General features: G+C 61.6%; 1 protein-coding gene and 1 non-coding gene across 2 annotated transcripts; one reads left to right on the top strand and one right to left on the bottom strand.

Moving 5' to 3' along the window:
- Positions 1–1,052: 1,052 nt before the first annotated feature.
- Positions 1,053–20,890, top strand: COPG1 (COPI coat complex subunit gamma 1). Its single transcript, XM_020881152.2, has 24 exons — positions 1,053–1,205; positions 2,111–2,163; positions 2,735–2,815; positions 3,054–3,125; positions 3,238–3,317; positions 4,229–4,304; positions 4,400–4,492; positions 4,847–4,933; positions 5,790–5,947; positions 6,044–6,177; positions 6,436–6,503; positions 6,720–6,908; positions 7,524–7,619; positions 8,551–8,794; positions 9,445–9,520; positions 10,563–10,666; positions 10,997–11,122; positions 11,426–11,494; positions 13,229–13,371; positions 13,708–13,879; positions 14,439–14,536; positions 17,971–18,109; positions 18,528–18,626; positions 20,403–20,890. The coding sequence occupies exons 1-24, from the start codon at positions 1,169–1,171 to the stop codon at positions 20,531–20,533; spliced, it is 2,625 nt and encodes an 874-aa protein (XP_020736811.1). The 5' UTR covers positions 1,053–1,168; the 3' UTR covers positions 20,534–20,890.
- On the bottom strand, positions 9,851–9,922 carry TRNAG-UCC (transfer RNA glycine (anticodon UCC)). Its single transcript has one exon. It is a non-coding gene; the product is annotated as a tRNA-Gly (tRNA).
- Positions 20,891–20,908: the final 18 nt, after the last annotated feature.

Below are 20,908 nucleotides of genomic sequence, written 5' to 3'. Positions count from 1 at the left end.
CGTTAACCATCCCCTTATTGCTGGACGTTTAGGATGTTTCCATGTTTCCAATTTTCTCGCGGCAAACTACTGCAGCGAGCAACTTAATTTCTTCTTTTGGATGATTTCCTCCAGGCAAGGGGTGGAGTTACTGGTTAAAGACTTTGCGCATCTGACTCCTGACTTATTTCCCGACGGCGCAAGACCCACGGCCCGGGTTCCCTGCGGCCCCCGACTGCGGCCTCAGCCTCCGCAGAGCCAGCCCCCGGGGGCGCGGCCTCGCGCTTCCCCCGGTCCTCGCGCCCGCGGGCCACGCCCCCGCCGCCCCTGGGGCCCTGCCGGCGCCCGGACTCACCTGGGCTCCCGCCCTCGGGCCAGCGCGCGTCCTCGCCTCGGCCTCGGGGTGTCCTCCCGGCTCCGCGGGGATGGCCCTGGGCGACGCCTGTCTCCCCTTCGCGTCCCTGCCCGCCCCCAGCACCCGGCGGCGCATGCAGTGGGCGCTCGGCCAGTGCCCGCGGGTTTAAAGAGACGGCTGCCGCAGCCACGCCGGCCTTCAGTCACTTCAGACAGGTCCCCGCCAGTGAACCGCGCCCCCGACATTGTTCGCGCGCCGGGAGCGGCCGTGAGGCGGCCGGGCTGAGGCTAGCGGCAGGAGTCCGGTCACGCAGCCGCGTATAGAGCGCCTACTGTATGCCGACAGTGTCCGGCGCGGGAAATGAGGGACAGTCACCGCGGTAGTGAGTGTGTGACAGGTGTCAGGGGCGCCTCCAGCGGGCAGGGAAGGCCGGCGGGGGAGCGGCTGACAGGAGGCGAATCCGGCGGGCCTCCCGGAGGGGCTGATCAGAACAGGGGGCACTGGGAAGCGCGCGCTTGCGCGGGCCAGCGTGCCACATTCGGCCTCGCCTCCGAAACGCCCGCTTAGACTCCGGCTAGGAGTCAGAGAGGCGGGGACGACGGCACTGACAGGAGAGCGTGGGGCTTGGAGGCGGAGGTCCGGCCGCCAGGAGCTGGGACGGGGTTAACGCCTGACGCGGCGGCGCGGCCCGGCTGTGCGCCTGCGCCGAGCGCGCAGTGCGCCTGCGCACAGTGCCGGGCGACGTGGCCGGCCGGAAGTGGGCAGTGCGGAACTGCCGCCGCCGGCCGCTGCGTCCATCCTTGGCTGCAGCTTGGCTCCCGCAGGGACATCGCCATGCTGAAGAAATTCGACAAGAAGGACGAGGAATCGGGTGAGAGGGCCGAGGCCTTGGGGGAGGCCAGACCCCCGCGCTAGCCCTCCGCGCCCTCCCTTTGAGGCCTCCTACCGGACCTCCGTCTGGATGCGAGGCTCCGGGAGGCCCCGGGGCCTTGCGCGAAGGTGCGGCGCCCATCCGCGGCCGGCCCCGGAGAGCCCGAGCGGGCTCTGCTGCCCCTCACCCGGCAGCTCGGGCCGCGATTCGCTGGGTGACCTTGAGCGGGTCTGCGCCTCCGGGCCTCTGTTTCCCCGCCTGTCAGCGGAGGGGGCCAGACCCGGTGGTCCTCTGGGGATTCGCCGGGGCTGCGCCCGTGCTGGGGCGTCCTGGTCGGTGGTGCCCGGATCGGTGGTTGAGAACCCTGACTCCGATTCGTTTATCCGGCAAACGTATCGAGCGCCCGGTGCATGCCAGGTTGCACTGCGTCCAGACTCTGCATCAGAGCTAGTGAGACGCGCTCGTGAGCAAGCTAGGAATATAAGACTGGTCGCAGCGGAGTGGAGGCAATAGACATCAGTCACATAGGTGTGTCATTAATTACGAGTGTGACTTCTGCTATGTGCAGAAACCACAGTCACTGGAGATGGTGGTCCCTTACACAGTAGGGACTCAGTTAGGTACCAGTTGCATAAATGAATGAAAGACATGACACTCTAAGAAGCACACGAGGACTGTACCAGGGCTGCTGGGTGACTGCGAGTTAGTGGTTTGGGGTCAGGGGTCCTCCCTGGAGGCGGGTGGCTGGGCCTGTTGGCAGCCTGTAGAGCTCTGCGTGCCGTTGAGAGGAGCTGGAGTTTGAGTCTCTGGGCATCGGGCTGTCTTTCTCCATTGTCTACATCTGGGAGAGTTTTGAAATTCAGGGTCACAACCCGTGCTCAGCTCGGTCTCTTCTCTCACGGAAGGTGGAAGCTCCAACCCGTTCCAGCACTTGGAGAAGAGTGCGGTGCTGCAGGAGGCAAGTGTCGTTTGCTCCCTTAGGTCTTCTGTCGAGAATGTTCACAGTGTGATCAAAACGCTGGCACAGTCAAAGTGCTGCTTTATAGGACATTAGGGGAGAAATCTGTTCGTGGAAAGACGGGGAATTCATTATGCTGATCCTTTTCTTCGTCTTTGTTTCTCCTTCCGTTTAACTAATAAGCTTTGAGGGTTTCTCTGGTGGTCCAGTGGGTAGGGCTCTGCGCTTGCACTGCAGGGGACACTGGCTCCAGCCTTGTTTGCGGAACTAAGATCCTGCATGCAGGCCATGCAGTGTGGCTCCCCCCCACCCCCCAAAAAAGAGCCTTTACTAAGTATTCATTAGTCTCTAAGTCAGCACATCTCCAGGTAATATCTAGGGAGGATTTCAGGAGTTGCTAATAGATGAATTTTTAAAAAAGGAAAACAAAGCTCCTTCCATGTGAAAATAAAGTAGGACAGGTGTATTTCTTTACCTTGAGCCTTCTCAGATCTCTGATGTGCTTGAGGACAGTCATGGAAGGGAAATAAACTCAGCCAGAAGGTAAATATCCTTGGTCGCTTCTTCTCAGGCCCGTGTGTTTAACGAAACACCCATCAACCCTCGGAAATGTGCCCACATCCTCACCAAGATCCTTTACCTCATAAACCAGGTAACAGGGTGAGGCTTGGGGGTGTGGAAAACGGTATTGGGGTGTGCTGGGGGCAGGGGCACAGCCCCTGGGTGGTGGCAGCCAGCAGCCCATCTCTGAGTGGCCTCAGGGTCCCAGTCTGAGGTGTCGTCCTTGATGCAGCCTCTGCGGGTCTGAGGCTCCAACCTGGGCTGACTTAGCAGGAAGAGCCTTCCGGCCTTTCTGTCCCAAGCTGAGGCTTCCTTCTGAACTGAAACAGGGGGAGCACCTGGGGACCACGGAAGCGACCGAGGCCTTCTTTGCCATGACCAAACTCTTTCAGTCCAATGACGTAAGTGCCGCCACCCCAGCCCTCCTCCGGGTGGTGGCAGGGCCCCTGTGCGTGGCTGCCCCTGTGTCAGGCTGAGCCAGGGGTCACAGGGCTTTTCGCCTCTCCTGCCCAGCCCACCCTCCGTCGGATGTGCTACTTGACCATCAAGGAGATGTCCTGCATCGCAGAGGACGTCATCATCGTGACCAGCAGGCGAGTCCCGGGCCCCTGATGGCCGCACCCACGCCGAGCCCGTCTTCTCCCTCCCGTCTTCTCCCGAGCTCCCGCCCCTCAGTCCTCCTCGGTCGCGTGTTGCCACCGCCCTCGCCGCCTCCCCTTCAGTCACTCTGCCCAGCCACGGCAGCCTCCAGGGTGGGCGGCTCCTCTTGTAATTCTTTGGTCTGGGCTTCGGCACAAGCCGTCTCTTCCCTGCTTCCTCTTGGTCCACTGAGGCGGCCTGGAGCTTCCACAGTGACTCCAGCTCTTCCCAGCGACCGGGACGGGGGTGGTGGGGTGCACGAAGGCCACAGGCAGCCTGGCCCACGGAGGACGTGCTCAGGAGGCGTTCGGCTCAGGGGTCATCCCTGGGCTCCGCTCTCGTACTTCTTGACGTGGTTTGGGGGGCTGCTACACACGCATGTATAGGTTCACTTAGAGAATGTGGCAGGCATCGCGTCTGCAGCCCCAGAGCTTCCAGGGAGGTAACCCCACAGATAGGCATTAGGGGGGTGTGGCGGCTGTGAGAGCAGGCCAGGAGGACTGCCGGCTTGAATCTGGGTCAGGAAAGGCCTCCTGGAACTGGGGGAGTGGAGTCCTGCAGGGCGAGGTGGGCAGAGCAGGACAGAGGTGGGGTGGGTGGAGCGCAGCTGCCAGGACCTGGGGGGAGTCCGGGGACTTCTCCACAAGCACTCAACAGGGACGGCAGCAGGAAGCCCTGCCGGGAAGATTGCTGTCAGAGCAGGGCAGTGACCCGGGCAGTGTGGAGTTTCAAGGAGACCCCTTGATGGAGGTTTAAGAGCCCAGAGCAGATACCCGTTAGGAGACGGGCCTGCTGACCCGGGTGGGGTGAGTGGGGCGTGGGAGCAGGCCCGGCCCTGCGTGAGGCCCACGCCTTCTCCCCGCAGCCTGACCAAGGACATGACTGGCAAGGAGGACAGCTACCGGGGCCCGGCCGTGCGCGCCCTCTGCCAGATCACCGACGTGAGTGCCCCGCTCTGGGGAGGGGTGCGGGACCCTGGGGCTCAAGCCTCCCTCCCTCCTCCGGTCCTCACTGCTCCATGCCTATGCCCCCACAGAGCACCATGCTGCAGGCCATCGAGCGCTACATGAAGCAGGCCATCGTGGACAAGGTGCCCAGTGTCTCCAGCTCCGCCCTCGTGTCTTCGCTGGTGTGTAGCCTCGGCCGGGACCCGGGCTGGGGCCGGGGCTGGGGCTGGTCGGGAGACTGAGGAAGCATCAAAGATGGCTTTCCAAAGGGAAACCAAAGCTGTGTGGCCCCAGTTGTGAGAGTCCCACCCCTTGCTTGGTGAAAAGCACCCAGGGACTCTGGGTGGGTTGAGGGCTGGGTTGGCGGCCTTGACCCACGCCCTGGGGTGACAGGTTTTGGGGATTTGAGCCTGGCAGGAAGTCCGCCAGGGCAGGGGGAGCGAGGGTGGGGGCCGTGCCGAGTCTGCACCCTCTCGGAGGACCCCGACGGCAGGGCGTCCTGCCCGGCCCCGCTCAGCATGCCCTGTGCCCCGCAGCACCTGCTCAAGTGCAGCTTCGATGTGGTCAAGCGCTGGGTGAATGAAGCCCAGGAGGCAGCGTCCAGTGACAACATCATGGTCCAGGTGAGCCATGAACGGGGCAGGGATGCTGAAAATGCTCAGGCGCTGGCCAGCAGGATGGACTTCCACCACGGAGGTCCTGGCGGCCCCTGGCTGAAGCAGTCTTTAACCCTTTTCTCGTGGTGGGGAGGCTTGGGGGTTTGGGGAAAAGAATCTAAGGCACCTCTTGCAGGGGGAGTTGGCTTACAGACTTGATGGGCTCATGCTAAAATATTTGATAGTTTTGATAACCAGCGAGTATTGCTTTGGGTGTGCGATGCCATCTGCCTGGTTCCTGGTGACGGTTCAGTGGGAGCCTCTGCCCTCCTGCCCAGACCTGCAGCCCCACCGTGTGGACATCTGTTTCCTCTCCCACCCCGTGTCTTAGTGCTTGGTCTCGTTTCCAGGGCCTGCTCTGGCCCCTCAAACTCTCCAGGATCACAGAGGCTTCTTCCCATGTAGAAAGCCCTGAGCGCCGCCCTAGTAAGGACTCTGGAGGACAGAAGGGACAGGGATGGTCTGTTTGCCTCCCCTCCCCCTGCTGGCTTTGCAGCAGCAGCCATGCATCCTGGGGCAGGGCCGGGCCAAGGGTCTGCTGTGAGGGCGCCAGTCTGCACGGCCCCTGACTACACGTGTCCTCAAACCAGGCCGGCTCCGGCTTCCTCTCTGGTCGCAGACTCCTGGTCTCCAGTTCCTCCATCTGGGTGGCGCCTGGCTGGGTTGGGGGAAGGAGGCCTGCAGAGTCCCAGGTGGCTTGGCCGGCGTGGCCCACACCTAGGCTCCGGAAGCGCCCATGGTGCCCACCCCAGAGGCGAGGAGCGGCTGCGTGGCCTCAGGCCTCACTCGCCCTGCTCTGTGCCCGCCCCGCCCCCACCCCCAGTACCACGCGCTGGGGCTCCTGTACCACGTGCGGAAGAACGACCGCCTGGCCGTCAGCAAGATGATCAGCAAGTTCACACGGCACGGCCTCAAGTCCCCCTTCGCCTACTGCATGATGATCCGCGTGGCCAGCCGGCAGCTGGAGGACGAGGACGGCAGGTAGCGGCCCCACGCCCTGCCGCGCACCCCCCCCCCAGCCCTCGCCCGGCCCCCGGGCGGCCCCACAGCGTCCTCTTGCCGCCTGTTTCGTTGCAGCCGCGACAGCCCGCTGTTCGACTTCATCGAGAGCTGCCTGCGCAACAAGCACGAGATGGTGGTGTACGAGGCCGCCTCGGCCATCGTCAACCTGCCAGGGTGCAGCGCCAAGGAGCTGGCCCCCGCCGTCTCAGGTGCCCAGGTCCCGCCCCCCGCCAGCCCCCTGTAGCTGGGTCTCCCGGGCCAAGGCCCTGCCAGGCGGTGGGTGCTCCTCAGTGGGGGTGGCCATGCCGGGTGGGGAATAGCTGAGCGGGGGATTTGGGTCTGAACAGTCTCTGAGCCCTTACCCCCCAACTGTGCCCCGTGCCCTGTACCTGCCCCTCCTGGGGGCCCCTGGGTTTCCTGGCTGCCGCGCAGGGGGCAGCCTGTCACCGGCATCTGTCTCCTCACAGTGCTCCAGCTTTTCTGCAGCTCCCCCAAGGCCGCCCTCCGTTACGCTGCGGTCCGCACCCTCAACAAGGTGAGTTCGCGGTGGAGGGAGTGGGGTCGACCTTCCGACAGGGCTGGGGGAGGGGGCCTGGGCCCAGGGGACCCGTCTGGTCCCCCATGGCAGGAGGTGCAGCCCTGGCTGGTCTCTGTCCCCCAGGTGGTGGCGTGAGCCCACCTGAAGGGCCGGCAGAACGGCGGGAGGCCTTCTATGGCCCATCCCTGTCCTCATCTCTTTGCTCCCGGACAGGTGGCCATGAAGCACCCGTCCGCGGTGACAGCCTGTAACCTGGACCTGGAGAATCTGGTGACGGACTCGAACCGCAGCATCGCCACGCTGGCCATCACCACCCTGCTTAAGACGGGCAGCGAGGGCAGCATCGACCGCCTCATGAAGCAGATCTCCTCCTTCATGTCTGAGATCTCGGATGAGTTCAAGGTCCATAGTCTGCGCCTGGAGCGGGGTGGGCCAGGGGGCAGACGGGGGACCTTGCTGGTGGAGATGTGTGAGGCGCTGCATCCGACCTTTGTCAGCAAGGCCAGGAGCTTCCAGGCCGGCCGGTTAAGCCCTTTAGTGTCCCCGTGGGTGCTGTGTTGTGTGCTGGGCAGAGTCCGGAGAGAGGGGAGCAGTACACACACCGTCTTGCCCTCAGAGCTCACTTTCTGGGGTGGGAAGATGGAAGCCGACACCAGTGTGGACGGGATCCTTCCACACACTGGTGCAGTGAGGAAACCCTCAGGGTAGAAGTTCCCGGGGGAGCCGCCCTGGAAGGAACTGGGAAGGGCTAGCAAGAGCGCTTGTGCGCTTGCCTTGGGGTCTGAGTAGAAGGGCAGCCTCGGGGGACTTGCAGTGTGGATCGGGGCCTTGGACCACTGTGCTCGCTGCCCTGCCCAGGGGGTCGGGGCTGCAGGCTCCCTGAGGGGGCGAAGGTGCCCTCGTCCCCTGGCCTGCCACGCCTCGGCCCGGCCTCAGCCGAGGAGGGGCTCCGCTGGCCCCGGGACTGAAGGAGCCGCCGCAGGGCCAGGATGCAGCTCACGCCTGTCTCTGGCACAGGTGGTGGTCGTGCAGGCCATCAGCGCGCTGTGTCAGAAGTACCCCCGCAAGCACGCCGTGCTCATGAACTTCCTGTTCTCCATGCTGCGGGAAGAGGTAAGAGCAGGAAGCCTGGCTGCTGGCTCCCGGGCGGGCGGGCCTGGGTCCACCTGTTAGCTGGCTGGCTTCCCTTTCGGCTCCTCGTGCGCAGGCAGTGCAAACACGCCCCAGCCACTGTGGTTAGTCGTAACTGATGACATGCCTCCCTGGCCAGACCCAGCAGATGCCCCGAGGCAATGCTTGAGCAGAAGGTGGCTCACGGTCTGTCTGGTGTCATCTGGTATAGAAATATTCTAGCCATTGCAGTTTTCCATAGAAAAATTTTCTCTCAGAAAGATCGGTCCCTGATGCCGAAAAGGCTGGAGACCGCTGTCATAAAATACACATGACACAGGATTCATCGAGGGCTTCCCTGGTAAAGAATCTGCCTCTGATGAAGGATACCTGGATTTGACCCCTGGGTTGGGAAGATGCCCTGGAGAAGGGAAGGGCTACCCACTCCAGTATTCTGGCTTGGAGAATTCCACGGATTGTATAGTCCATGGGGTCGCAAAAACTAAGTGACTTTCACACTAGAGTTCATCACTTTAACTGTTCATAAGTCTATATTGTTCAATATTGTTAAATACCTTCACATAGGAGTGCAGTTAATCTGCAGAACTTTCTCGTCCTGCAAAACTGAGCTCTGTTCCCAGTTAGCGGTAATCCCCTGCTCGACGCCCTGCAGCCTCTACACCGCCCGTTCTGCCTTTGTCTCAAAGGCAGGAGGAAAATCAAGTCCCAGATGTTCCTAGTAAAGCATCTGCAGTTAGACTGGGAACGGCCCCGGCGAGCATTCAGCCTGAGCCTTTGGTTTTTACACAAAAGGGGGGTAGTGGTGGGGGAGCCAGGCCCTCGCCTGCGGGCTCCGGCTGGGCCGCTGGGCCAGGCTGCAGCTGGGCTCCGCAGAGCCAGCTGGGGCTCAGCGTCCCGTCGCCCTGGCCCGCAGGGCGGCTTCGAGTACAAGCGTGCCATCGTGGACTGCATCATCAGCATCATCGAGGAGAACGCGGACAGCAAGGAGACGGGGCTGTCCCACCTGTGCGAGTTCATCGAGGACTGCGAGTTCACCGTGCTGGCCACGCGCATCCTGCACCTGCTGGGCCAGGAGGGGCCCAAGACCAGCAACCCCTCCAAGTACATCCGCTTCATCTACAACCGAGTGGTGCTGGAGCATGCCGAGGTCCGCGCAGGTGTGTTGGGGCGGGCTGCGCCCGGGGCACGGGCACCTGGGCTCCTGTCGGCCGGAAGGACGGCCCAGGGGCATGGGCGTCGCTCGGTGAACGTTCCTGACCTCTGGCTCACCTCAGCAGTTTTTCTGTTTCACTGTATGTAGTCGTTTTCCTTTCTCCTTTTTTCACCTTTCTCCTTTCTTTCTTCGGGTGTTTAGGTTTTTCTTTTTAACAATAGCTTTCTTGAGATATAATTCACATAGCATACTCTCTTAAATGAGTGTGCACTTCCATATACAGCCATCCTAGTCTTCACTTTACTTTGACTTACTGCCGTTTCCCGCTCGCGCCTGCTCTGGACAGACGCTCCCCACGCAGCTGTTACTTCCTCAGTTGTAGTTCATTTTCTCTCACTTACAGTCAGGTAAGGCTTCGCTGCACCTGAGGCCGTTAGGATACAGAAATTGAGGGCAGCTCTCGTGGCCCCTTTGCAGTTCGAGCTGAGAAGGGCTGCTGGGCCCGAGGACAGGGCCACCTCCCCCGGGAGAAGCGAGGCCTGGACGCTGCTTGTCATGGGGTGTCGGGTTGGGCCTGCGGCTCGGGGCCACTGGGCTCCGGCCAGCCCGCTCCGAGCCCAGATGCTCATGAGTCGTTTTGCCTCGTGCACGCAGGCGCCGTGAGTGCTCTGGCCAAGTTTGGGGCGCAGAACGAAGAGATGCTGCCCAGTATCCTGGTGCTGCTGAAGAGGTGCGTGTGGCGTCCCCGTGGCCGGCAGCTGCTCCTCCTCTCCGTAGCTGGAAAGGGGGAGAAAAGATGCACAGCTGTTGATTGTAGGAAACAGCGGAAGCACAGCAAACCGTGACGCTGTGCCGCAGAAAAACCCTCCACCTGGCTGTTAACGTGGTGTTTTCTGTTTTAAAAACAGCTTTATCAAGAGATAACTCGCAACCCACACAGTGTCCCCATCTTAAATGCATAATGCAGCGGGTTTGTTACATTCAGAGTTGTTTAACCACTACCCCCATCTAAGTTGAGAACTTTTCTCTTCGCCGCACTGTGTGGCTTCTGGGATCTTAGTTCCCTGACCAGGGATCGAACCTGGGCCCCTGCAGTGGAAGCTCAGAGTCCTAGCCACTGGACCACCAGGGAATTCTCGAAAACAGTTTTACCACCCCGGAGAAGCCATGTGCCAGCGAGTAGTCCCGAGAGCGCCGCCCCCGCCCCTGCCCCGGCCGCCCTGCGCCCGCCTTCGGCTGCAGGTCTGCCTGCCGGGACCTGTCATGCGACCGCTGGCGTTCAGCGTGTTGCCTCTTACGTGTGTGGCTCTTTGACGGGTCTCCAGGCTTCGCCCGTGCGGTCACACGTGCCAGCACTTCCTGCCTTTCTACGGGCAGATACTCTGCGTGGCGTGAAGGGCCGTCGTTTGGTAATGCGCTCAGTCCGTCGGCATTTGGCCCGCTCCCGGGCCGCGGCTGGCGTGACTCGCGCTGCTGCGAACGTTCTTGCGCGGGTCTCTGTGTGACGTGCTTTCAGCTCTCTTGGGTGTGCGCCCAGGAGCGGAATTGCGGAGTCATGTTCGAGTCCTTTCTGACGTGTGCTGCAAGATACAGGCGCGTGGCTCCCTCCCTGGGTGGGCTCTGGGAGAGGGTCCCGGGAGAGTGCATGCCGCCACCCCCGTGCCTCTGACACCCGCATCTGGTGATCGGGGCGCAGCAGCCCTGCCGCCTCTCCCCGCAGCGCCACCTGCGCCCTGCGGCCCCATCAGGAGCGCCCTGTGTTCTGGCCACAGGTGTGTGATGGACGACGACAACGAGGTCAGAGACCGGGCCACCTTCTATCTCAACGTCCTGGAGCAGAAGCAGAAGGCCCTCAACGCAGGCTATATCCTGAACGGTGAGTCCTCCCCTCCCGGCCACCGCCCCAGCCCCGTCCCCGAGCTGCGGCCTCCCCGGGCGGGGCGCCCTCTGCTGGACTCCCCTGGCAACTGCAGGGCTTCACTATCATCTCCGGAGACCGGGGCGCGAGGGTGGGAGCAGCCCAGAGAGCTGACCTCCACGTGCCGAGTGCCTCCCCTCTATCCAAGCCCCTGCCTGCGTCCGTCTGCTCTTCGCGGCAGTCCTGCAGACGAGGATGTCCTGAGAAGTGGGGGCTCGGCAGCCGCCGTGGTTTTCTCGGGGTCCTACAGCCTTGACCCCCGCACCCGCGTCTCGCTCTGGCCTCTAGGTCTGACCGTGTCCATCCCGGGTCTGGAGAGGGCGCTGCAGCAGTACACTCTGGAGCCGTCGGAGAAGCCCTTTGACCTCAAGTCCGTGCCGCTGGCCACCGCGCCCGTGGCGGAGCAGAGGACCGGTGAGGCACACCTGTGTCCCTCAGTGGCCCTTGGGTCTAGGCCTCCTTGGGAGGGTCTGCCTCGCCCGCAAGGCCAGCACAGCTGCCCAGGGTGGAAGGGGCCGTGCTGGGCGGAGCGAGTTAGCCCGCCTGCCTCTGGCCCTGGGGGAGGAAGCCACCCACACACAGGCAGTCGCCTGCTGTCTCCCGTGCTCCGAGCTTCACACCGAGGGGTGGAAATTCCACTTCCTGAGTAACAGCGCTGTGGTCGACGTGCCCTGGCTGCCTCTGAGCTGTGGGTCACCATGCGTGCTTGTTCTGCAGAGAGCACCCCAGTCACCGCCGCCAAGCAGCCCGAGAAGGTGGCCGCCACCCGGCAGGAGATCTTCCAGGGTGAGTGAGGGGGCTTGTGGGGCTCACGGGCCATGGCTGGGGTGGCGGCTGTTCCCCCAGGAGCCGAGATCAGGTCTCCCCTGCGTGCTGACTCTGAGAGTGTTTAGACAGCATGCTTGACCCTCAGGTGGAGGTTGTCGCATCCATTTGGTATCTGAGGATTTGGATGTTCAGAGAGACTCAGTGATTTGCCCAGTTTGCACAGCACCAAGGGGAGGGCGGCCAGAATTAAAGACCAGCTCCCGCTGGCCCAGAGCTGCCCAGGCCTTGTTCTGAGCGCTGCAGGCCCTGGGCCCAGTTGGTTCAGGGTGTCTGACGCCTCTCAGCGGAGTCGAGGACATGACGCGGGCCTGTGTCTTGGCTCCATTTCTGCTCCGTCCACCTTGTCTGGCAGGGTTTGGTGAGGAGTCCGTCTGTCCCCCTGCTCCTGCGTTTCTAAGGGGAGAGGCTGTGTGTCTAGTTGGCAGACCACATTGTCCACTAGATCCCTGCCTTTGAGGCCCAGCACTTGCCTCTCATCCTGGGTGACCGCCACGCCGACTCCCTGACTCGTCTCCTGTCGTCCTGCGTGCTCTGCATGGCTTCTGTCTTCTCTCTTTTCTGTCCGTCACTGCACTAGTGCCTGCCTTCCTCATAGCAGGCTCCCGATAACTGTTGGATTCATTTCAAGTCCACCTTTTCCATTCCACTCCTGAACCTGTCTTCCACCAACACGCCGTCCCTCAGATGTGGCTGAACCGGGACCCTGAGCTGCCTGGCGTCGCTCTCACCGCAGGTTTCCCCTATGTGTTCCTTCCCTCTTGCTGCCGGCAGAGATCAGCACGAACTTAGTGGTTTCACTCAATGCTGCTTCACCCCTTGTCCTGAGGTCTGAGTTCAGCCTCTTTATGGGGGGAAGAGTAGAATAATAATACTGCCTGCCTTCTCCCCCTGGCCCCGAAATCCTGCTAAGTGTAGGGCAGCATATCCTACTGCCTGGGGCAAAGTTCTTTTCCACGTGGAGGTCAGTGTAACCGGGAAGGCGAGCGACGGATCTTGACTAGTGGTCCTCAGACATCGGTGTGTGTCAGTCACGAGGGGAAGCTTGTTTGAGATGCAGGATGGGGGCTCTTGCTGCAGAGTCTCTGACGGGCAGGTCTGGGGAGGCCTGAGGATCTGCACTGTTGCCATGCCCGCACCCCCGGGTGTTTCTGGCGCGGTGACCCCTGAGCACAGCTCGGGGAGCACTGCCAGCTGCTCAGTGCCCCGTTCTCCCGGGCACGCGAAGCTGGCCTGCACCAGACGCCCGCCGGCCTCTCTGATCTGGGCTTTCTGTAACACTCTGAATCTGCTCCCTCTCCTTTGGGGCTGCTTGTCCCGACAGCCACGTGTCTGAGAGCAGCCTGTCCTTCCTGGTTCAGTGGCCAGCAGCGCGATCGTCTCCTCTTTGTCTTTCCCCGTCTCCCTCTTCTGAGCACCCTTGCTGAGCTTCTGAGCTTGAGGGGGTCTCTGGATGGATGAGGCCGGGCCGTGGGCCTGACGTCCATGGTTGGTCTGGCGTCTTGTGTGGGACTGCGGGGAGGCGGCTTCACGGAGTGGCACCAGCCGAGCAGCGTGAAGGCGGGAGGGCGTGCTCGGGGGTGTCGGGAATCGGGTGTGAGCCCTTCAGTCAGGGAGCCCTGAGGGCCCGCAGCCTGAGGCCTGATCAGAGACCTCGCTGAGCCGCCGGGTGAACGTGCGGCCTGTGGGTTTCAGAGCAGCTGGCGGCCGTGCCTGAGTTCCAGGGGCTGGGGCCCCTCTTCAAGTCCTCGCCTGAGCCCGTGGCCCTCACTGAGTCGGAGACGGAGTACGTCATCCGCTGTACGAAGCACACCTTCACTGAGCACATGGTCTTCCAGGTGAGCCGGGGGCCTCCCGGGGGGCCGGGCGCCCCCACTGAGCACATGGTGTTCCAGGCGGCCGGGGCCCTTCCAGGCGGCCGGGCGCCCCCAGGCCGAGTGGCTGGAACCCAGCCTGATGCCAGCCCTGCCTCCCGCTGCTGTGTGTTGAGTCCTTGACTCGGGGTCTGTGTGGCTCCCACATGTCACATGGAGATGGGGGGCCTCGGCAGGGGGCCTGGGTCGGGAGTTGGGGTGGCCGTGGGGTGAGAGGCGGGGTTCCCAACGTCGCCTCTGCAGCTCGGGCCTCCCTACCCCCCCGGCTCAGCATCTCAGCCCCTCTGCTCCCTGGTCCAGTTTGACTGCACGAACACACTCAATGACCAGACCCTGGAGAACGTCACGGTGCAGATGGAGCCCACGGAGGCCTACGAGGTGCTGGGTTATGTGCCTGCCCGCAGCCTGCCCTACAACCAGCCCGGGACCTGCTACACGCTGGTGGCCCTGCCCAAGGAAGACCCCACGGCGGGTGAGCCCCCCGGCCTCCTGGGAGCCCCTGGGTCGGGTGGGGAGGGCGGCCTGTGCACCAGCCGTCTGTCTCCGGTCAGAGCTTCAGCTCCTCGAGGTCGGTCCAGAGAGGAAGGCCAGCCTGCCCTGGGGCTTTGCACACAGCAGCTCATTTCCTCCTCACACACCCTTCGGGGCAGCACTGCTGTCTGTCTTAACCGAGGTCGGGGTAAACAGTATGCCTGCATTCACGAGGCTGGTGAGAGGCCGAGCCCGGGTCCTCAGGCAGGATTCTGTCTTGACCGTGAAGGAGCCAGAGAGGCACACACATGACCGTCCAAGTCCACTTCTCCCAAAGAAGCGGGCTTTTCCAGGCCTGGGATGGTGGGCCTGGACGGCACGTGGACGTGGCCACCCTGAAGCATCTCTGCCCGCCTTGCTCCTCCTTCCTCATGAGGGCAGCTCCTCAGGCTGCAAGCGGGCGCTCCTGCCTCCCCACGCCTGTGCCCTCAGTCCCGACTCGTGGGCAGGCTGGCACAGGCCGCTGGCGCTGCCCTGACGGCACACCTGCCCTCCCGCAGTGGCCTGCACGTTCAGCTGCATGATGAAGTTCACCGTCAAGGACTGCGACCCCACCACCGGGGAGGCGGACGTGGAGGGCTATGAGGATGAGTACGTGGTAAGCGGCCGGCGGGGCCCGCGGGGACGAGGAGGGCTACGAGGATGGGTACGTGGTGAGCGGCCTGCAGGGCCCGCGGGGACGAGGAGGGCTACGAGGATGGGTACGTGGTGAGCGGCCGGCGGGGCCCGCGGGGACGAGGAGGGCTACGAGGATGGGTACGTGGTGAGCGGCCGGCGGGGCCCGCGGGGACGAGGAGGGCTACGAGGATGGGTACGTGGTGAGCGGCCGGCGGGGCCCGCGGGGACGAGGAGGGCTACGAGGATGGGTACGTGGTGAGCCGCCGGCGGGGCCCGCGGGGACGAGGAGGGCTACGAGGATGGGTACGTGGTGAGCGGCCGGCGGGGCCGCGGGGACGAGGACGGCTACGAGGATGGGTACGTGGTGAGCGGCCGGCGGGGCCCGCGGGGACGAGGAGGGCTACGAGGATGGGTACGTGGTGAGCGGCCGGCGGGGCCCGCGGGGACGAGGAGGGCTACGAGGATGGGTACGTGGTGAGCGGCCGGCGGGGCCCGCGGGGACGAGGAGGGCTACGAGGATGGGTACGTGGTGAGCGGCCGGCGGGGCCGCGGGGACGAGGACGGCTACGAGGATGGGTACGTGGTGAGCGGCCGGCGGGGCCCGCGGGGACGAGGAGGGCTACGAGGATGGGTACGTGGTGAGCGGCCGGCGGGGCCCGCGGGGACGAGGAGGGCTACGAGGATGGGTACGTGGTGAGCGGCCGGCGGGGCCCGCGGGGACGAGGAGGGCTACGAGGATGGGTACGTGGTGAGCGGCCGGCGGGGCCGCGGGGACGAGGACGGCTACGAGGATGGGTACGTGGTGAGCGGCCGGCGGGGCCCGCGGGGACGAGGAGGGCTACGAGGATGGGTACGTGGTGAGCGGCCGGCGGGGCCCGCGGGGACGAGGAGGGCTACGAGGATGGGTACGTGGTGAGCCGCCGGCGGGGCCCGCGGGGACGAGGAGGGCTACGAGGATGGGTACGTGGTGAGCGGCCGGCGGGGCCCGCGGGGACGAGGAGGGCTACGAGGATGGGTACGTGGTGAGCGGCCGGCGGGGCCGCGGGGACGAGGACGGCTACGAGGATGGGTACGTGGTGAGCGGCCGGCGGGGCCCGCGGGGACGAGGAGGGCTACGAGGATGGGTACGTGGTGAGCGGCCGGCGGGGCCGCGGGGACGAGGAGGGCTACGAGGATGGGTACGTGGTGAGCGGCCGGCGGGGCCCGCGGGGACGAGGACGGCTACGAGGATGGGTACGTGGTGAGCGGCCGGCGGGGCCCGCGGGGACGAGGAGGGCTACGAGGATGGGTACGTGGTGAGCGGCCGGCGGGGCCGCGGGGACGAGGAGGGCTACGAGGATGGGTACGTGGTGAGCCGCCGGCGGGGCCCGCGGGGACGAGGAGGGCTACGAGGATGGGTACGTGGTGAGCGGCCGGCGGGGCCGCGGGGACGAGGACGGCTACGAGGATGGGTACGTGGTGAGCGGCCTGCAGGGCCCGCGGGGACGAGGAGGGCTACGAGGATGGGTACGTGGTGAGCCGCCGGCGGGGCCCGCGGGGACGAGGACGGCTACGAGGATGGGTACGTGGTGAGCGGCCGGCGGGGCCCGCGGGGACGAGGACGGCTACGAGGATGGGTACGTGGTGAGCGGCCTGCAGGGCCCGCGGGGACGAGGAGGGCTACGAGGATGGGTACGTGGTGAGCGGCCTGCAGGGCCCGCGGGGACGAGGAGGGCTACGAGGATGGGTACGTGGTGAGCGGCCTGCAGGGCCCGCGGGGACGAGGAGGGCTACGAGGATGGGTACGTGGTGAGCGGCCGGCGGGGCCCGCGGGGCTCACGGCCAGTCTGCACGCGTGTGCTCGCTGGTTTCCGTTTAGCCATCACGCAAGAATTTTTGTTTTTAACTTAAAAAAGAAATACATGTTCAAGTGTAACAAGAAAACCTGGGAAATACAAAAACAAAGCACACAGACAGGAAAACGCCAACCATAGCCCTTGGGAATGGCTGGAGGAGGAATCGTGTGACTGAGGTTATTGTGTACGTTACAGATCCTGTTGGGTTCACTTAGAACCGGGGTATAATTTCCCGTCAGTATAAATACTTCATAAACACAGTTTTTTTTCATAAACACAATTTTTAATGACTTTAAAATACTTTTTTCTGTTGATATATCCTAATTCACTTCAGCTTGTATTCCGTTAACATTGGGCATTTGTGATTCCAAGTTCTACTATTTTTAAGCGCTACATTAAATACCCTTTTCAGTATAAATTTGTATCTGTGTTTCAGATCTATCTCCTTGGGACTAGAAGTAGAATAATTTAAAAAAGAATTTTTTTAAACAATTTTTTTCTATAAGGATAATTGAGTCAAAGACTCAGGACAATTTTAAGGCTTGTTGGTTCATGCTGTCAGTTGCTTTCTAGAGAAGCGGGGTCAGTTTGTATCTGCTGGCAAGCCTCTGATGCAGTGAGGTGGCCCTTCCGGCCCCAGCTCACGGGCTAGCCTAGCACCGAGGGCAGGGGCGTTCTCGCTTTGCCCAGGGTGCTGAGGCTCCCTGCCATCTGAATGCAGACCCCAGGCAGCCTGGGGTGGAGACCGCCAGAGCTCTCGTGGCCAGAGGGGCAGCCGCTGGAACGCAGCCGATGGGCACGTGTGTCCTCCCCGGCCCAAGGCTGAGCCAGCAGTGAGCTGAGCCACGGGCAGGAGGCTGCGTGCAAGGCCCAGCTTCTGCCACAGGGGCTGCGTCCGACCTGTGAGCACCCTTCCCGTGCATGGGAGCAGGGGCTCAGTGGAGAGCTGCTGGCGAACGAGCGGGTGCGCGTCCAGAGCGGCCTGGGCGAGTCACAGGAGGCGACTCTGAGCAGTCCTGGCCCCCACCCCATCCTCCTAGGCGCTGGCGGCTTCAGAGGGTGCTCTCTCACAGCCGACAGCCCGAGAGAGGACCGCGGGCCCTCCACCTCTCTGGGTTCTGCCTCCATGCATCCAATTGATGGATGCAAATAATCAGACTGGGTTCCAGAAAATTCCCAGAAGCACAACTTGAGCTTGTTACACAAGGCAACTGTTTACATAGTGTTTGCACTGTATTTACAACTGTTTCTGTAATATTTACATCATATCAGGTATTATAAATAATAGAGAGGTAACGCAGAGTGTAAGGAAAACGTGTGTAGCTTAAACACAGATACGGCACTGCTTTACATAAAGGACTGAAGCCTCCAGGAGTTCGATGTCTGAGGGCGCGTCTCGCTGAGGGGCCACCACCCGGCCGTGAGAAGCTGAGGACAGGCTGCTGGTCTGGTGGGGCCCGGCCCCGGAGCGCGGCACTCGGAGCCTGCGCGGCAGGAGGGGGCGGGTGGGCAGAGCGCAGCAGAGGCTCTCGGCCGCCTGTCCCTGGAGCTGTAACTCAGTCCACCCTGCCTCCCACAGCTGGAGGATCTGGAAGTCACGATAGCGGATCACATCCAGAAGGTCATGAAGGTAAACTTCGAGGCAGCCTGGGACGAGGTGGGGGATGAGTTTGAGAAGGAGGAAACGTTCACCTTGTCTACCATCAAGACCCTTGAAGGTAAGCGCTGGGGGTGCCGGTTCTGGTTTGCCTGCCTTTCAAGACCCTTGGCCACTGTCTCCACCCCCATCCCCCAAAGATCCAGGACACACAGTTCAGATACATAAAATAATAAAAAAGAGTCGCTCAGTTGTGTCCGACTCTTTGCGACCCCATGAATGAGAGTCCATAGAATTCTCCAGATCAGAATACTGGAGTGGGTAGCCTTTCTCTTCTCCAGTGGGTCTTCCCAACCCAGGGATCAGACCTAGGTCTCCCACATTGCGGGTGGATTCTTTACCAGCTGAGCCACCAGGGAACGTTCAGATGCTGCTTCATTAAAAGCTGCGTACAGTGGGATTTGGGGCTGGGGGAGTGGTGATGGCTCAAAGCAGAGGTGGGATAAGTGGGTTAATAACTCCGGGACTTCTCCCCGCAGAGGCTGTGGGCAACATCGTCAGGTTCTTAGGAATGCACCCTTGTGAGCGGTCTGACAAAGTGCCGGACAACAAGAATACGCACACGCTGCTCCTGGCCGGTAAGTGGCCTTTGTCGTGGGAAGGGCCTGGGTGCCGCTGTGGGGCCCGGGCATCCAGAGCTCACAGCGCCGAGCATCACAAGGTGTAAGAAGGCCTGCCAGAGACGTCTCCCCCCGGCGCCTGCTGCCAGTCTCTCGGTGCCCCTTCCCACGGGCAGCCAGTGAGCTACTGCACGGGGCACCGCCAGCCTCTCAGTGCCCCTTCCCACGGGCAGCCAGTGGGCTACTGCACGGGGCACCGCCAGCCTCTCAGTGCCCCTTCCCACGGGCAGCCAGTGGGCTACTGCACGGGGCACCACACGCCTCCTGTGACCACAGGACGTGAGAGCTAGCACACACATTGCCCTTTGCAGATGCAAACATTTGTGTACAGGTGGTGGGTACGTTGCTCTGCACTTGGGTTTTCACTTGACAGTACATCTTGAAGAGCTTCCTCTTTTCTTTTTTTTTTTTTAACAACATGAAATTTACCAAAGTAACAATTTTTAGATGTTCAGTTCAGCGGCATTAAGTACATTCCCGCAGTGTTGCAGCCATCACCACCATCCGCCTCCAGAACTTTCCCGTCATCCCAGACTGCGCTTTCATAGTTTCTTGTGGCTGACCACTGTCTCAGAGAGCCGGTACATGTACTGATGAGCACCTGGATTGTTCTAGTGTTCTGCTCTTACAGACCGCGCTGCAGGGAACAATCCCGTACATACGGGTTCACTTAGGCACTTTACTTTGGATGTGTGCACTCGGGTATTTGGAGGGTAAGATTCTCAAGGCTTTACCAGGTCAAAGTGCATTTTTCATCTCAGTAAATATTTCCAGTTGCCTGCCATAGGAATCGTATGCCTTCTCTCCCACACTTCGACCAAACGGCGTGTTCTCAATCTGTATGGTCTTTGCCAGGCGTCTTAATGGTGTCTCGTGTGGTTTCACTTTACATTTCTTGTATACTCAATGACATTCAGCATCTCCTCAAATGCAGAGTGCCATTTGCATTCCATTTCCGGTGAATCGTTTTCATATCCTTTGATATGAAACATTGTATGTAGTTTTATTTATATCATAAATGTTTTCCCACTGGGTTGGTTATTCTTTTCTAATAGGAATGGGATTTTTAAGCACTTCTGGAAATTTTCAAACTTAAACACACGGAACCCCCACGTACTCCTCCAACTATAGCAACGAGCATCTCTACCCAGATGCGTTCTCCACCCCCAGATTATTTTAGAGCAAACTCCATACATAGATATTTCATATGTAAATGTTTCTGATCCGTTGGTTCTCCAAAAGCTAATGATCCAATACGCTTATTGCACCTGAAACAATGAACGAAGGGAAATTCTTTTTTCTGAGTGTTTATAAACAGAGTTAGGAAGTGGCTCTGCTTCAGTGCCCTGCTCACAGCTGACCGCACCCAAGCCCACAGCGAGGCAGCTCCGTCCCCTGGGTTTGCAGACACCTGCACTGCAATCTTGCCACCATGGGGCTGTCCCTCGCTCTTTGTGCTTTGATGCGGTCAGGACATGTGAGAGCCTCGGTGATGTCAGACAGAACCATACATGTCCAGTAATTCATCTGGGCTCGGCAGCAGCATGACGTGCAGGCTGACCTCTGCCGAGGTCACTGATGATGCTGCAGCGCAGAGAGGTGCAGTGACGTGCCCAGCGCCTGCCGCAGCTCCCGTGTCCCCCCAGAGCTGCCTCTGCCCGCTGTGGCACACCCACCTCAGCCCAGCCCCGCAGCCTGCTTCGGCCTTACGCGCCTGCCTTCTCTCCCTTGCAGGTGTGTTCCGGGGCGGCCATGACATCCTGGTGCGCTCCCGACTGCTGCTTTTGGACACGGTCACTATGCAGGTGACAGCCAGAAGTTCGGAGGAGCTGCCCGTGGACATCGTCTTGGCGTCTGTGGGCTAAGAGGCTAGCTTGCATCGGACCACGTCCTCCCCTTTCCCCGAACACTATGCAAGAGTTGCGCCTTGCTCCTGAACCCAGTGGAAGCTCCTTTCCAAGCCTGTGTATTGAAAAGCAATTAGGAATCACTGAGGGTTTTTTGTTGTATTTTTTGTTTTCTTAAATTGACCCCCTGCCCCAGACCCCCCTGCTGGCAGTGACTCTCTAAACCTGGCATGATTTTAGCTCATCCTAGAACTTGCTGCCTTGCCTGTCAGGGAAGGGGCATTGCAAATGAATAAAGTGCTTGCACCACCTGAGCTTATCCCCTTCGGAACCATCATCTTACCCCTACAAATAAATCAGCATGTATTTATTGAACGACTGCTACTTCCGCAG

Source organism: Odocoileus virginianus, unplaced genomic scaffold, assembly GCF_023699985.2.
Source record: "Odocoileus virginianus isolate 20LAN1187 ecotype Illinois unplaced genomic scaffold, Ovbor_1.2 Unplaced_Contig_3, whole genome shotgun sequence".
NCBI classification, from domain to species: Eukaryota; Metazoa; Chordata; class Mammalia; order Artiodactyla; family Cervidae; genus Odocoileus; species Odocoileus virginianus.
This window is presented reverse-complemented; position numbering and strand designations above follow the sequence as displayed.